Below are 16753 nucleotides of genomic sequence, written 5' to 3'. Positions count from 1 at the left end.
ACCACATCCTGCTAATTGGCCTATGCTGCCTTGCCTAGCATAGAACACACACACACACACACACACACACACACACACACACACACACACACACACTTGTGAAATAATATCAGAGAAACGGCTTGTTCCCAGTGAGGAAGAACATTTGCCGGCGCCTTAAGCTGCAGTTGCGTGATGATTGATAAGTACTTCACAACATACTGCCAGAAATATAAATAACTAGCTGCCCGCGACCACGCCGGCTAATGCTAGCCTTTACACACCCCCACATCTCCCCTTGACATGCACACAGGCAGAGAGACTGACGACTGACTGACACACACACACACACACACACACACACACACACTCTGCCACCTAGATTCTTACAGAGGAGAAACTGAATTAATTGGTTTTCCCGTCTGTGGCTAAATCCTCAGGTGTGTGTGTGTGTGTGTGTGTGTGTGTGTGTGTGTGTGTGTGTGTGTGTGTGTGTGTGTGTGTGTGTGTGTGTGTGTAAAATGGTCGGTCGCAGTGACAGGCAGGTTATTTAATAAATCCTGTGATGTGTAAGGCAGAAGAAAAAGGAAACAACCCAACAGGTAACGGCGATACTTCCTCTTGCTCTGCATCTCGTCTGCAGCACACAACGTGCACTCTGATTCACCCTTTTTATTTTATTTATTTTATTGCTGAAGACCCTCAAACCTGGCCGTGCACACACACGCACGCACGCACGCACACACACACACACACACACACACACACACACACACACACGCCCTCAATCACGCACCCACATAAATACACCTAATCGCTGACACACTGGCGCGTGGCGAGAGCGGCGCTGCAGACGCATCCAGCAGGCACAAGGAGGCTATAAAAGCATCACATGCACAAGATCTGGCTCAATCAGCCTGATTTGTTTGTTTCCTCCTAAGCATTTGAGGATTCCTCAAGGAGGGAAAAAACTTTGTATAATCAAGTCAATTATGTCATTCAATCAAGTCGAAAAATCATTTCGAGCCCTTTCTCAGATCCATTGATTGCGAAGTCGTGCTGAATATTTGCCCGCCGCGTTCTATTGTGCAAATACGCCGTCTGTTTTCTGAACGTGGCGGCCGGGCGAGGTCTCTAATGCCACTTCCACCGATACAGAGCAAAACAAAGTCCTTCACCTTGCTCTCAGTCAAGAAGTGACAGAGGCTTCATGGTGGAGCGGAGCGTCTCCCAGCAGAAGAAAGAAAGAAATAACACTTCCTATTAATTTGCAACTCCTCCCGTCTCCTCCGGGACGTCGTACATTATGTGCCCAGGAAAAATCCATCCTCTGTGAAATTGTTTAAACTCAAGGTCAAGAGCTGGTGCTGCTGGGAAGCAGCTGAAGGTGACCTTGACTGATGTGGAATATGACGACAGGGAAACGGATCTCCGCTCTGTGTGGAGGACATTATCTGTGAAATGCTGCCACTGTATCAAACCGTGCGTGTGTGTGTGTGTGTACATGTGTGTGTACATGTGTGTGTACATGTGTGTGTACATGTGTGTGTACATGTACGCCTCGCTCTCTCTGCTGGAGGTATCGGTCATGAGAGCAGAAACTGCTGCAGCAGACAGGAACAAACAACTGAATATGAGCCTCTGCTGAATGTACCGGTGTGTGTGTGTGTGTGTGTGTGTGTGTGTGTGTGTGTGTGTGTGTGTGTGTATTTCAGAGCCGTGTTGCCACAACATGCAAACCCTTATGTTTATATGTTTCCAGTGTGGTTCAACCAGATAGTATTTTAGCAGGGGGGGGGGGGGTGGAGGTGTAGGGGGGCAGGTGGAGGGAGGGGGGGGGGGGGGGCGTCATGGCGGCCGGTTGCTCGTGTGCACTGGGAACTGCATGTTGTTGGCCGTGCGAGGCGAGCGCCATGTCTGTTTGCTCGTCACGGACGCGTCTCCTTCCTGTCGGGCAGCCGGCTCCTCTCCAGCCGCACGTTCCTCCTGCGGCTGGAAAGATGGCCGCCGCCTGAGTGACAGGGGGCGCTGTGCACTGATTGTGTAATTAACCAATTAACATATTTCACTCTTAACGATGATACGGCTTTCATTCGGTTGAGCAGCCAGCGGCACGGCAGTGTTATAATAATATTAATAGTAAAAACTTACCTTCCCAAACTGCTCGAAATACTGCTTGACGTCCTCCACCACGGTGTTGGCTGACAAGCCACCCACAAATATTTTCTTTGTTCTTGTGACCATCTGGAAAGAAAAAGGACGAGAGGAGAGGATTAGTGACGAGGCTTCAAACACAGCAGCTGGGACGACAAGGACAGAGGGAGCAAGGACAGAGGGAGCGAGGAAAAAGAGGAGAGGAGAGAGTACAGAGGGAGCGAGGACAGAGAGGAGAGGAGACAGAGGGAGCGAGGACAGAGGGAGCGAGGACAGAGAGGAGAGAGGACAGAGGGAGCGAGGACAGAGGGAGCGAGGACAGAGGGAGCGAGGACGGAGAGGAGAGAGGACAGAGGGAGCGAGGACAGAGGGAGCGAGGACAGAGGGAGCGAGGACAAAACAAAGCGTTGTGTGCGTCACGATGACGTGTTAAATTGAATCTGTAACCCAAACAGACTGCAGCACTAGTGAAGACCATTTCATCCAGAAAAGTTACTGCTCATCTTTTGCAAAATTCATGGACTTAAAAAAAACACAAAAAACAATTAATGAGCGTTGGAAGATGGAATCAGAGTGCATTAAAGCCTCATTTAGTTTCAAACAGCAAGAATATTAAGGATTATTACCCACGGCATGAAAAAGGGCACGAACATCTGCTGCAGAGTGCCGGCTAAATTTAGGAGGAATACAGTAATAAAACACCGTCACAGGGAAAGCTGCTGGAGCAGCGACGGCTTCCTCTTTCCTCCACACGGCTCAAGATGAACCAACGCATGAGACCCATTCCTTTGATTTGAGACAAAACAACTTTTATTCATGAGAGCAACCTTTATCAATCAGCAAAGAAACATTCAGGATATAGAAATAAATAAATAAATAGCACCGTAAATATATAAACTATAACTCGATATATCTCCCCACATCTCTACAGGACTCTTTGCTGTAATGTGGTCTGAACGTGTGACGCTCTGTGACCTCACTGGCCAACAGAAGGACAGCAGCTCTCAGCTCTCAGAGTCCAACAGGAACAAAAACACTGAGACGCAGAACCGGCCGCAAGAGAACGATCCACCAGGACCGACTGAGAAGCACTCCTCATGCACACGGACTCACGTGCACACACACGGCCTCACGTGCACACACACGGCCTCACGTGCACACACACGGCCTCACGTGCACACACACGGCCTCACGTGCACACACACAGCATCACGTGCACACACACAGCCTCACGTGCACACACACAGCCTCACGTGCACACACACAGCCTCACGTGCACACACACAGCCTCACGTGCACACACACAGCCTCACGTGCACACAGCCTCACGTGCACACACACAGCCTCACGTGCACACACACAGCCTCACGTGCACACAGCCTCACTGCTCTTTGCTTCTTTCTTCTGTTTCTTTTCTTCATTCCATTGTTTTCCCACAACATTTGCTTCGCTCACCTTTTGCAGGAAAACTCAAAAGACTGCGTGAGGCAGTTTGTGCACGTTGCAGCTGCAACATGAACACTTTAAACACAAAGTCACCACAAGAGGTTCTTCTCCAGACCCGCAACATGTAAACATCTTGTTACACCGACAGGAGTCGTGCATCTCAAACTAAGAATGAAAGAGCTGAAGTGTTGGAGACATGAGTTGCTAACACAGTAGCATCACCTGCAGCCGCTCTTCCATGTCGGTCTTTTACTCCTGATGCCACAGCTCCAGAACAGCTTGAACATGTGGATCAGCTAACTCTCTGATCGTTGCTCCTGTCTGCAGCAACGAGCCGCACATCGGACCAACGACATGGCTGCAGCACAAACGACTCACAAAAACACCGCTGTGCAACACAACTTGGAAATCTGTCTTCACCACCAGCGGAAGCGTTCCATCCTCGTCACCCACGGTCACACGTTCAACCCGCTAGCGGGGCGGCACGGCGGCACGGCGGCACGGCGGCACGGCGCTAGCGGGGCGGCACGGCGCTAGCGGGGCAACACGGGGCGACACGGCACTAGCGGGGTGGCAAGGCGCGGCACTAGTGGGGTGGCACGGTGGCACGGCGGGGCGCTAGTGGGGTGGCGTTAGCAGGGTGGCGCTAGCAGGGTGGCATGGTGCTAGTGGAACGGTGCTAGCGTGGCGACATGGCGCTAGCGGGGCGGCGCTAGCGGAGCAGCACAGTGCTAGCGGCACGGTGCTAGCGAGGCGACACGGCGCTCGCGTCGTGGAACAGCGCTAGACGTTACTGCGGTGGTAATGAGCGCCTGAGGGCCGACGGCAGCTGTTACTGTAACGATGTTACAGTAACAGCTGGCGCCCCCAGCTGGTAACGATGGCGCCCCCTTCAGGCCCTCCTGGCGGCGCGGGCTCGAGGGTCACTACTTTGTCTCCATTTTCTTTCTTCGTCCAATGACTGGTTTGTGCTTCCAGCTGCGTAGCGACATCACAGGCTCTCAGGGAGCTGATGGAAGATGATGTTGTTGTTCTCACAATGTTGACGGGTACATGCAGGACATGCGTAACGTCAGCTGACCAGTTTGGGGTTACCCCCCCCGCCCCCCCCCCCACGGCCCCCCGCGGGCCTCAGAGGTCATCAGCCTGGAAGCGGCCGCGGGCGACTGGAGGCAGACGGCTGCAGATGAACGGCTGTGTGAGCATCAACATCTCTCACTTTGATCATGGCCGATCTGGGTAAATAAATAATAAACAGAAATAAACATCTCTCAGCCGCTCGCCCTTTCCTTCCCGTCCGGCCTCCTCGGCCCCCGGGACGCCTCCCGGCCTCGACCCGCCGGGCCGCAACCAGCCAAGTGCTCCGGTCTGAGTCCTCTGTTCGTCCGGCGGTGGCTGACGGGTTCCTCTCTTCTCGCCGCTTCGCGCGGCGTCTTCGTCTGGTGTGAACGTCTCTGTTTAAAGGGTTTCACTCAGCTGGAGAGCTGTTTGCTCCTCAGCAAAAGGAAGCAGCAGCTGATTGGATGAACGGCTCGGGAACCGCGTTGACTTCATCTTAACCAACGCATTCTTCTTTCTTACACAGTCACACGTGCTCTCACAGCGGCTCTGGCCATGTGGGTCGGGCTGGAAGTAGTATTTTTAAAGTCCCTCTTCCACGACATTTCAATACCGGCTGACAGATTTAAAATTGGACCACTCTTCAACCCAGTTAGTTTTTTCTTCTCTTAACCTAATTTCAGACTTGCAGTTATTCCTGCAGCTCCCTCAGAGACGTAAGTTATGAGAGGAGCGCTCCACCGCTACTGCCATGCTAATAGAAGACCCAACATGTTGACAAAGCTCCTGGGCTCACGCTTAAGACACAACAACCATTAAAACAATGGAGAGAAGCCACTAAGCTACTAATCTGTCTGGTGATGCCGTCCCTTCAGCGATGAAGGCTCGCTCTCATCTCGAGGTACGTCTGCACGTCAACAAGAGACTGGATTCATTTGGAGTCTTGAGCATCCGGACCATCTTTCAATTTTGTAAAAAGCTAAACTCAAACTGACAACTTCCACATTCGTTGTGTTACTTTGCATTTACATTGTTACATTGAACGCATTACACATCCAAGAATAGCTGTTGCTTCAAACCTAAAACCCACAAACGGACTCACAGCACCTCAGAGACGCTGCTGACAGACATTCAGCTCACGTAGATATTGTCCAGAGAGAGTTTGAAACTGACTGCTTTGTCCATACACCTCAACAATAGCCTACTGCTGGCCTGCAGCATGCACACACACACACACACACACACACACACACACACACACACACACACACACACACACACACACACACACACACACACACACACACACACAGAGCAGTTGCTGACATCACAGGGAATAGCCAGGACGGGTGAGGCACTGAGGGAGCACAAAACCTTGACGCCTCGTAAATCCCCTGAGCTGTTTAAATCGTTCATATCCATCACTTGAAAATTATACCAGCGTTTATATTGTGCACTTTACTCTTCTTCATACACCGTTCCCGCCTCCCAGCCCGGTGCCCACGCGGCGCCAGAGAGGGACGCCGCAGAGCGTCATCTGTAGCGTCACGGCGCAGGCTCCATGTGCAGCTCCATGTGCAGCTCCATGTGCAGCTCCATGTGCAGCTCCACGTGCAGCTCCATGAGCAGCTCCATGAGCAGCTCCATGAGCAGCTCCATGAGCAGCTCCATGAGCAGCTCCATGAGCAGCTCCATGAGCAGCTCCATGAGCAGCTCCATGTGCAGCTCCATGAGCAGCTCCATGAGCAGCTCCATGAGCAGCTCCATGAGCAGCTCCATGAGCAGCTTTATATGCAGCTCCATGTGCAGCTCCATGTGCAGCTCCATGAGCAGCTCCACGAGCAGCTCCATGTGCAGCTCCATGTGCAGCTCCATGAGCAGCTCCATGAGCAGCTCCATGAGCAGCTCCATGAGCAGCTCCATGAGCAGCTCCATGAGCAGCTCCATGAGCAGCTCCATGAGCAGCTCCATGTGCAGCTCCATGTGCAGCTCCATGAGCAGCTCCATGTGCAGCTCCATGAGCAGCTCCATGAGCAGCTCCATGTGCAGCTCCATGTGCAGCTCCATGTGCAGCTCCATGTGCAGCTCCATGAGCAGCTCCATGAGCAGCTCCATGAGCAGCTCCATGAGCAGCTCCATGAGCAGCTCCATGAGCAGCTCCATGAGCAGCTCCATGAGCAGCTCCATGAGCAGCTCCATGAGCAGCTCCATGAGCAGCTCCATGTGCAGCTCCATGTGCAGCTCCATGAGCAGCTCCATGTGCAGCTCCATGAGCAGCTCCATGAGCAGCTCCATGAGCAGCTCCATGTGCAGCTCCATGAGCAGCTCCATGAGCAGCTCCATGAGCAGCTGGATGCATTGTTCATGTTGAAGGTTCACATGTTGGGCTGCAGGAGGCCAAGCGTGTACAAGCAGAGCTGCAGACTGGACAGCACCTGGTGGTGGAGGCCGTTGTTCATGAATAAAACAACATGTCAGACGTGTGCGTCCCTCTGCAGAGTCACACTGGTGAGAAGTGATGTTATAAACAATGACCATGATGAAAATGACTGAGACACAAGTGATATTCACTCCTTTGGAGGAGACTTAGGCTATACAGAAGAATGCACCAAAACACACACACACACACACACACACACACACACACACACACACACACACGCTCCTTTATACACACACACACACACACACTCCTTTAGGCCCGGCAGACAGGTAATTATCAAAGTCACTCAAGAACAGGCTGCTTCACTTTGATGACTCTGATCTATTGTCTGATTTGCATCTGTGTGTGTGTGTGTGTGTGTGTGTGTGTGTGTGTGTGTGTGTGTGTGTGTGTGTGTGTGTGTGTGTGTCTTTTCCTCATTAAGCGTAAACAATGCGCCTCATTCATTGCAAAGCCTTTATAATAGTGTGCTCCTGGTTTAAGTGTGCTATAGAGGGGGGGGGGGGGGATGCAGAGGAAGTTGAAAAGATAAGCCTGTAGCTAATATTGCTGCATACAACATTATTATTATTATTATTATTTGTGGGACTTTACCTGTGGCAGCAAACAACAAGAAGAGCGTGTGTACAAGAGGCTGTTAGTGTGTGTGAGCTCGCGGGCGACGTGTGCGACGTGTTTGTGCGTTTTATTAACTCCCCGAGATGAATATAGTGTGAAACTATATGAAATAAAGAGGAGCAGGCAGAATGTGAGGGGGAAAGAAAATGTGTAACGCGTTTATGCAAATGTTGAACATTTTCACACGCCAAGGCTGGGCTGCTCCAGCATGTTGTGTGTTCAGTTCCCTCCAGGAGGGGACACGTTCGTTTTATTAGATTACAGATCGATGTCTTCACCTCTTCTCAAAACGGCCTCGGTTCACCACATTTGCATAAAGTGCCCAGTTCTGGAGGCCGAGCGGCACGAGGAGGTTCTGCTGCCGGACATATTGATTAAAGAGGAGATATTTTTAGCCTGCAAGAGGATCTTCATCCCTCAAGGAGGAGGCTGTTTAACCAAGGCTCAGTTAAATAGCTAAATGTGATCGCCTGAGCATAAAGGTCAGCCATGGAAGGAGTTATGGGAAGAAAAAATGTAAAAATCAATGTGAAATATTCATTGTAAAACTTTAAACATTAAAACAATAACAGTCTGCTGCTGCTGGCAGCGTCTCTCTTCTCAGGGTGGACTGGAGCTGCGAGCAACACGCTCTCTGCTGACGGCTGCTTCGGGTTCGTTTGGCTCCTTTAAACAACCACAAGCACCATTCAGACTGTTTCGCTCCCACAATCAGCCAGAAACGCTGCCAGAGAGCCACGGAGCAACGTCACAAAGCTCGTTGCAACGACCGGGTCCAATCCCTCCAGAGGAACACATCATGACGCCGGACGGAACAGAAACAATCACACAAACAGCTTGGATCCAGAGAGCGCTGGCCTCCATGACCTTTGACCTCGATGACCTCGATGACCTCGGCCTTGCAGGATCTGATGATACACGAGCGGCTGCGTCCAAATCCGTAGCGTATATTTTGTGATATTGTTGCTTTTGATTTTTTCCAAATAGAACTCAAAGTCAGTGAAATAAATTTAAAAACTAGGATGCAAAAATATTTAAATTTGTCACGAGAATTGCTATTAAAATCAGAGATGAACAATCATTGAACAAAACCTTCTCTCGTCGTGCATCACATGACCTTCACATGGCATGAATAAATAAAAGCGTCTCAGCTGATCCTCCAACCTTTTGATCCGTCATCTTCCTCATTAACTGTTCCTTCCTGCTAATTTGTTGCGAGTGGATCTTTCTGTCACACACACACACACACACACACACACACAGCTCTGATTACAAGGTGTAAGCCTGCATCGTGGCCCCGCCGCTCACACACAGCTGTAAACACGGAGCCCAGACAGGAGGAGGCCGACGGGGATTTCCATGTCGTTTCTCATACCTAAAAATAATGGGACAGATAGAGGAGAAAAAAAGCCATCTCACTTTGTTGTATGAGCCACAATTGTTATCGCTCGAGCGAGGGAAATAATTACTGGCATTCAGATCTCGTTCACCAGCAACCAGGAAGCCCCAGAAAGCATCTGTCAATGCAATGTAGTACGATCAAAGGCCTCGACGTGGTGCAGGCGCACACACACACACACACACACACACACACACACACACACACGCACACACACGCACGCAGAGGGAAAACATGGCCAGTCCAGGTAAACACTGCCTCTGCTCATTTGCATCAGTAGAGCTGACTCACAAAGAGAAAAACTCAGCCAATAAACAACAAACTACACAATCACTCGTGCTTCGCAGGGCGTTCTGCACACGGCAGGAAACAAGGCCAGAGATGCTGAAGCGGGATTACATCACCGGGGAGAGAAGGGGGTGGAAGGCCGAGCGGCTCGGTCCAGCTACAGGTGGAGACGAGGGGCACCGCCTTGGACCGCCTCCTCCACCCGCAGGGCCTCTGCAAAAAGTGGCCCAATCTCAGCTCTAGTGTGCATAAATAGATCTGTAATTGCTTATTACAATACAATTAGGCCAAAGGAGATGAGGGAAGGAAAGATGCTTAGTGCAAATGTGGAGTGACAGGCCCAAGCAGCCAGACCCGGATTACAGCGGCCATTTGCACACGGACAGAGAGAGCGATGTGGAGAGAGAGGGAGGGAGGGGAGAGAGGGAGGGAGAGAGAGAGAGAGAGAGAGAGAGAAAGAGAGAGAGAGAGAGAGAGAGAGAGAGAGAGAGAGAGAGAGAGAGAGAGAGAGAATAGAGAAGGGGGGATGGAGGGACGGGAGAGGGAGAGAGGGGAGGGAGGGGAGAGAGAGAATAGAGAAGGAGGGACAGGAGACAGAGAGACAGAGAGAGAGACAGAGAGAGAGAGAGAGACTCTGGGTGCTGTCATGCAGAAGCTAACGACGCTCCGGCCTCCAGACGTCTGAAGCTGTGATCAGAGCGTGATGCGCTGCAGGCCGCTCTGCATTAACCTGCACTAACAGCTGTTCTCTGGAGTCACCGCCCTTTAAAGAAGCCGCTCCGCCGTCAGAGCGGCCTTCTGCAGAGCGGCCTTCTGCAGAGCGGCCTTCTGCAGAGCGGCCTTCTGCAGAGCGGCCTTCTGCAGAGCGGCCTTCTGCAGAGCGGCCTTCTGCAGAGCGGCCTTCTGCAGAGCGGCCCTGCGAGGCGGGAAAAGAAGCGTCACTCGTGTGACGCCGTACGGCGGCGAACACGGGCCGGTTAGGGCCGATTAGCTGCACTTCCCTCCTCAACACGCCGCAGTTATGAAGATTGATAGAAGCAGCTTACAGCTGATTATAGGGCCCCGGAGATGCACGCGCCCCAACACACACACACCATGCACAATGAGGCACCAGCATTAAGCAAACGCTGGAAGAGGAGAGGACCACGCCAGAAGTGCTCTTAAGAGATTCTTCTGGTTGGGGAGGTGGGGGATATATGAATATTATGCTAATGAGACGCTCGCTCGCTCGTGGCCAGATCCGGGGCCATTTTGAGGGAGCGCGTTATGAACATTCAACACATTTCTGAGACAATATATTGTGAACATGACGATATCCACAATTCACTCCAGGGCTACGAGACGCAGCACGCCGTCCCGTAGCCGCCGAGCACTGGAATGAATTCATCTTCACTCTTTTCCTCTCTTTTTGAGAGAGAGCCGGCCGAGCTTTGAGAAACAAAACAGAACTAGTCTCTAATAACACACCCGACGACACAGAGAACTATGTCCACGAGGTTGTTTTGTCTGCTTCTGTGAAGATTATCACAGCTCAACCACGTCTTTGACAGCATGTTTTGTTTAGTTCTTACTCAGAAGGCCCCCTGGGGAGCTGCTGACCGCCATCATCGCTCACAAAGACGGATGCTGACCACCAGCAGCTCAGCGAGGGGACGAGGGAGTAGGACACATGGAAGGCCACGCGCTCCCTGTTAGAGCTCACTTTCCCATTTTGTATTTTTATTCAGAAATCATTACACCTGTTTATCAAAGAGAGAACACGTTGAGGGAAAAGCCTCCATGAGCTAATCCTGTTGACCTTCATCACCTTCTGCAGAGGAGCAGGTCTATAATGAACTCACTTATTAGAGCTTGATCCTCCCTGGAGTCGGCACATGTCTCGGCTGCTGTGTCTGGCCTCCTTCCTTTGGGTCTCTGAACCTGCAGCTCACAGAGACGCAGCTCGCCATCAGGAGTCTAAAGCGCGCGCCGCATCGCCGCATCGCCGCATCGCCGCTCTAGAGGACAAACCACCAGCGCCTCCCTTTGTCTCCATTCACACCAGCAGACGTGAACGTCCACCAGCTGGACTCATGACAACAACAACACGCCGCTAACGCTAACCGACCGCTAACCGACCGCTAACCCGACTGGAGGCGCGTTCCCTCCGTGGTGAACAACCTCTCGGCCTGAGGTCATGTGCTCCTGCGTGACCTTTCACCCCGACGGAACATGTTGGTTTCAACAAGAGTTTAGTGACGACGAGACTGCAGGGAAACAAATAGACTTTAACTCCAATTACAGTCATGGCCTCTTGTGACGAGCCCTCCAACTACACACACCTTTCACCCCCCCTCACCCCCCCACCCCCCCTCAACCCCAACCCCACCACCACCCCTCTCTCCCCCTTCCCCCTCTCTTTAGGACAATAATGCAGCTAATCATCATTGAACATGTGAGTGACAACAAGAGGAGAGATGAACAGGAGGTAAGGCAAACACACACACACACACACACACACACACACACACACACACCCCTCTGGTAAGCAGTAAATCAGTTTCAGTTCTGTCTCTGATTAACATCGTAAAACAATCGGCAGCTAAAAGCATCTTTTCAAATCTTATTTTCATCGTTAATAATTAAAATAGATCGTGGCGACGTTTCAAATAAAACAAACAATTAAAGGTTTCAACGTTCGTCCTCGAAGTGATGAAGCGATGAAGAGTGGACACGAGCGACTGAAGGCTTTAAGAAATAAATCACACAGAGAGAGAGAGAGAGAGAGAGAGAGAGAGAGAGAGAGAGAGAGAGAGAGAGAGAGAGAGAGAGAGAGAGAGAGAGAGAGAGAGAGAGAGAGAGAGAGAGAGAGAGAGAGAGAGAGAGAGAGAGAGAGAGAGAGAGAGAGACCTCTAGAGGGGCGTGTTCTAGAGGGGCGTGTTCTAAAGGGGCGTGTTCTAGAGGGGCGTGTTCTAAAGGGGCGTGTTCTAGAGGGGCGTGTTCTAGAGGGGCGTGTTCTAAAGGGGCGTGTTCTAGAGGGGCGTGTTCTAAAGGGGCGTGTTCTAGAGGGGCGTGTTCTAGGGGGGCGTGTTCTAGAGGGGCGTGTTCTAGAGGGGCGTGTTCTAAAGAGGCGTGTTCTAGAGGGGCGTGTCCTAGAGGGGCGACCCGGCAGCACCTCTTTGACACGGTGAACTTCCTGTCTGGCCGTGGAGGCACTGGTTTCTCCCAGCATGCCCCTGGAGCAGCAGTGAGTTCAGGGAACAAACCAGATTATTCTGGCTGATGGAAAATGAAGCCGTAGAGATTCTTATGATCATCTTTCAAGATGAAATGAAAAGTTTTCCGTCAGCAGCTCGAAGGTTTTACTTCCTGGACTCAACTTCCTGTTTGTGCCGTCGCACAAAAACAAGCTTTCAATGTCACCTTGATGGAGGCTTCTCCATCATCTTAAAGACACAATGATTAATTGATTGATTGATGAATCGATTAGTTGGGAGAATAACCGGACGATTAATCAATGATAGAAAAATAATATTTTAATCGCTCGTCGCAGCCCTCATTAATTATGCGTCCGCGTCGCCGGCGGGAGACGTTTCCTCTTGCTGGCGGCGTTGTTGTCTAAATATAAATGCAGCCACAGATGACTAACTGAATGCAACCTTGTTAATCATTTAGAAGTACAACAAACTCCAGGCAACTGCCAAGATGATGGAAACACAATTCATTCTACTACAAAGTTAATTATGCGGTTCATTGTGCTCCAAAAATAAACTGTAAGTGTGCATCATTATGCCGGCGACCAAGGTCATCCGGCATTCAGCATCATCAGCGGCGTGAATCCCGCTCGCCGCCGTCCCGGGTGTTATGCGTTTCAGCCGCTTCACCTCCAGGACGCGGCGGCGTCCCCGGAGGGGAGGCGGCCGCCGGGCCCTCGGCCCCCGCGGCGCCGCGGCGTGTGAAACGGCGAGCGGCGGCGTGCCGAGGGTGACTTTCATCTGTCACATTTTAATAGGCAATCACAGGCGGTCGTTTCTGTTTATTATTCCCCGTTTTATCTGTTGGCGTTTGGGCTATCTGGTTGGACTCAGACACCGAATCCCAGGCAGCCGGATTTATTGCACCTATTTAAATATCTGCAAACTTTCACTTCCTGGGAGGATTTCTTTCTGAATATTTACTTATTCACGTTTGAATTATCTTCGACAACAGTGAACTACGGTCAAAGGACACGAAGACGAGCACAGAAAGAAACGGCAGGTTGTTCTCCTCGCGCTCTGGACTCTTGTTGTGAGCAATATAGTTTATGCTTTTCATCAATACATACACGCACCAACCCATCTGTGTGAACGCGCACAGCGCTGCATGTCGACTGTTTAACGCCGCGAGTCCTGTGCAGTGTTAGCCGTTAGCTCTGTCGGCGGTTAGCCTGGTTAGCTAATAGCTCTCTCCTGCTAACTAACGCTCCTCTCACACACATAAGAAGTGGAGGCCTTAAACAAAGAGTAAGAAGAGTCTTCAGTTGGTGTGATAACCATGATGGCACTCTGTTCCTATAAACCTGATTAAAAACAGGAGGATTCATTTTCATCCTCGTAGCTTTCACCCTGCGCAGAAATCCAGGCCTGTGTTTCATTGCTGTGCATTTTTTAAACGGTGTTTTTAGTCCCCCAAACAATGGTTGTGGTCCACCTAATTGATGTGATTAATGTTCATCATGTGGAGTGTGTGCTGAACGGCTTTGCTAAACCTCGAGCCTCTCAGCCGCTCTCAGGAAGGGGAATCGGGCGAGCGTGAAGCACTCAAGTTTTTTGTCATGCTTCACGGGAACCAAGAATGAGTGGAATAATTCTCAGCTCTTAAGCGCGCTCAGAGGGCTCAGCGCGGGGCTCAGCCGAGTCATTCTCCACGCCGCCGACAGCTCCCCGGCAATCCCGACCGGCCGGCGTCCAGTTTCCTCGGACGCGGATCCACTCGTCCCCCACAATGCCCAGCGGTTTAATGGCGGGCACGATGATCCTCGCTGGATGCCGTGTGGACGGAGGACTGCGTGCGCGCGCATCTCCTCCATGCTGTCCGGATGCGATTGGACGGAAAGCCCAAAGAGGAGGAGACTCGCTGGAAGCTGACGGGAGGAGACGGGGAGTGAAATGGTATTTTGTGTGGCGGAAGATATTTTGCTCTCTCATCTCTGGAATTATATAAATGGCTTGTGGCTAGCGGCGGCCTCAGCTGCGGCGCAGAGAGGCCCAACTGCCTCGCTCCGAACAATCTACTCCACATCTCCAATCTTCCATCTCTGCCCCTGAGCGGCGGCGGGACAAACAAAACCTCCTGCTCGCCGCACTCTGTCTGCATTTCATTTCCTCTGAGGAACAGCGGCTCGCTTCAAATATGCAGCCGCTTTAAAGCGGCGCGTCCCACCGAGCGGCTACTTCCTTTGATGAGCTGGAGTCCTAATCCTTCAATGATACGTCTTCTTCCGACTCCATCACTCAGGTGAGCTCCCACAGAACAGCGATTGGTTGAAGCGAGTCAGCGGAGGGGTTTCTGGCTTCTTCCAAACGGCGCCAGCACATCAGGTGTCTGACCCAAGCTGAGACTCGCCGGCAGAATGGATTTCTGCACACACGCCTCCCCATGCCGCTGGGCCACAATGTGAGGCCCTGCCCACCGTCTCCACCCCCTCCACCTCCTCCACCCGCGGTGTAATTCACTCTGCGGCCGAGCCGGTACCGGCCCGCTGACCCCCGCTGACCTCCAGCGAGGCGCCGGTGAAACATGTCCGCCGCCGACAGCGCAGCGCTTCCAAAAGATGGACGGCGGTTTGGAAAGCCTCCCGGCCTCCAGCGAGATCGCACGGCGCCGAACGAAAAGACAATAAAATGATTAACTGTTCAATGACAGTACAGCTGGTGACACGACGACGCTGGTGGGACGTCATTACACTGGAACTCTGGCGGCGCCTTAATGGGCTCATTTCATTGTTTAATTAAAACATTTTCCAGCAAGTTAACAAGCAATTTTTGCTCCAGACACCAATCTAATGATCCTTGAGCATATCTATTTGTTCTGGTAGCACATGAGCTCACACACACCCGCGACCTCATTTCTCCATCATCCGCTGGCGTTCGGTCACGATTCCTTCTCGCCAGGCCTGCAGCCTGAAACCCGCTTCAACAAGAGCATCGCAAACTCAGACGTGAATCTAACTTCACTACCTGAAGGAGCTTTGGTGGAGTGACTTTGTGAAACACATGAGAGAGGATAATCCAACGAACATGGAGAGTAACAAAGATTTTTATTCACATGAACAAATAAAATAGTGCTTTTGTGTGTTAGAATTTAAAAAGAAGAAAAAAAATCACACTGACATTTAAAAAGAATTAGGAAGCCCAGATTGTTATTAGAAAGGTGATATTAATCAACCACATTCAGAGTGATATGCAAATACACACTCGGCTTTTTGTGGAGCAAATGGCAGATTTTAATTTGACTAAATAAAAACAAGACGTTGTTTCAGCCAAACGTCAGCAGCAGAGAGACAGAAGTGTTGAAACAAATGAGGATGAAGCTGCATGAAAGCTCCGGATCCTTTCACTGCTTTTCACTCGCTCACCTCCAGCTCAGAGCTTCAGCCCTGAAGGACGCGTCAGCTGCACCAAGCAGATTCTGTCCGTCTGAGCAGCACTTACACATGAACACACACAGCAGGACCAGGACTAGAAGCAGGACCAGGACCAAGTCCAGACCCAGGTCCGGACCGGTCCGCTGAGCCTCTGCTCGGCCTCAACAGCCTCCGTCTCGTGAGCACGAGGCGGCGGGTGAAAGCGCGTCAGAGTCGCTGCTCCAGTCTCGCGCTCGCTGCAGGAGGTTTGGCCCGGGGCCAGGTTCTGGATTTGGGGTCGTTCCAGGTGTTACTGGGCCCGTTAGCCAGCTGATCAATCTGCTCCGCGAGTCGGGCCTTTGCTCTCGCTTCACTCGCAGAGAGCAAAAGAAATTATAATTCAAATACAATTTGTGTATCGCCTCAAACTTAATAGATTCTGATTCATGAGAAACACGAATCGATTCAACTCACAATCCATCGGATTCGGGACGTTTCAGCTGCGATTCTGTTGTCTGTGAAAGACTCTGAGGAACTTCACTGTTCAAACACGTTCAGTTTCCTTCACGCACAGAACAGAAACCGCTCAACAGCAGAACGAAGCTTTTTATTTTGTCCAGCTCGGCTCAACGCAACCAGACACCTTCAGGCCGGTCACGGCTCCAGGAATAGACACACACACACACACACACACACACACACACACACACACACACACACACACACACACACACACACACACACACACACACACACACACACCGTTAAAGGAGCAGGTGTGATC

The 16753-nt window shown here is 51.3% G+C and overlaps 1 protein-coding gene across 1 annotated transcript in view; it reads right to left on the bottom strand.

Annotated features, from left to right (window-relative positions):
- Window positions 1-2073: 2073 nt before the first annotated feature.
- The window catches only part of LOC137802545 (RNA-binding protein Musashi homolog 2-like), a 73058-nt gene continuing 58378 nt past the window's right edge, over window positions 2074-16753 (bottom strand). The window contains exon 6 of the mRNA XM_068600492.1: window positions 2074-2223. Within this exon, the coding sequence (XP_068456593.1) occupies window positions 2113-2223 (111 nt within the window). The 3' untranslated portion in view covers window positions 2074-2112. The remainder of the gene's footprint in view (window positions 2224-16753) is intronic.

This window comes from Clinocottus analis, unplaced genomic scaffold (genome assembly GCF_023055335.1).
Source record: "Clinocottus analis isolate CAN_PGR_092001 unplaced genomic scaffold, fCliAna1.0.p SCAF_5, whole genome shotgun sequence".
Lineage (NCBI taxonomy): Eukaryota > Metazoa > Chordata > Actinopteri > Perciformes > Cottidae > Clinocottus > Clinocottus analis.
Note: the sequence above shows the minus strand (reverse complement) of the source record. Positions and strands in the feature narration are given on the sequence as shown.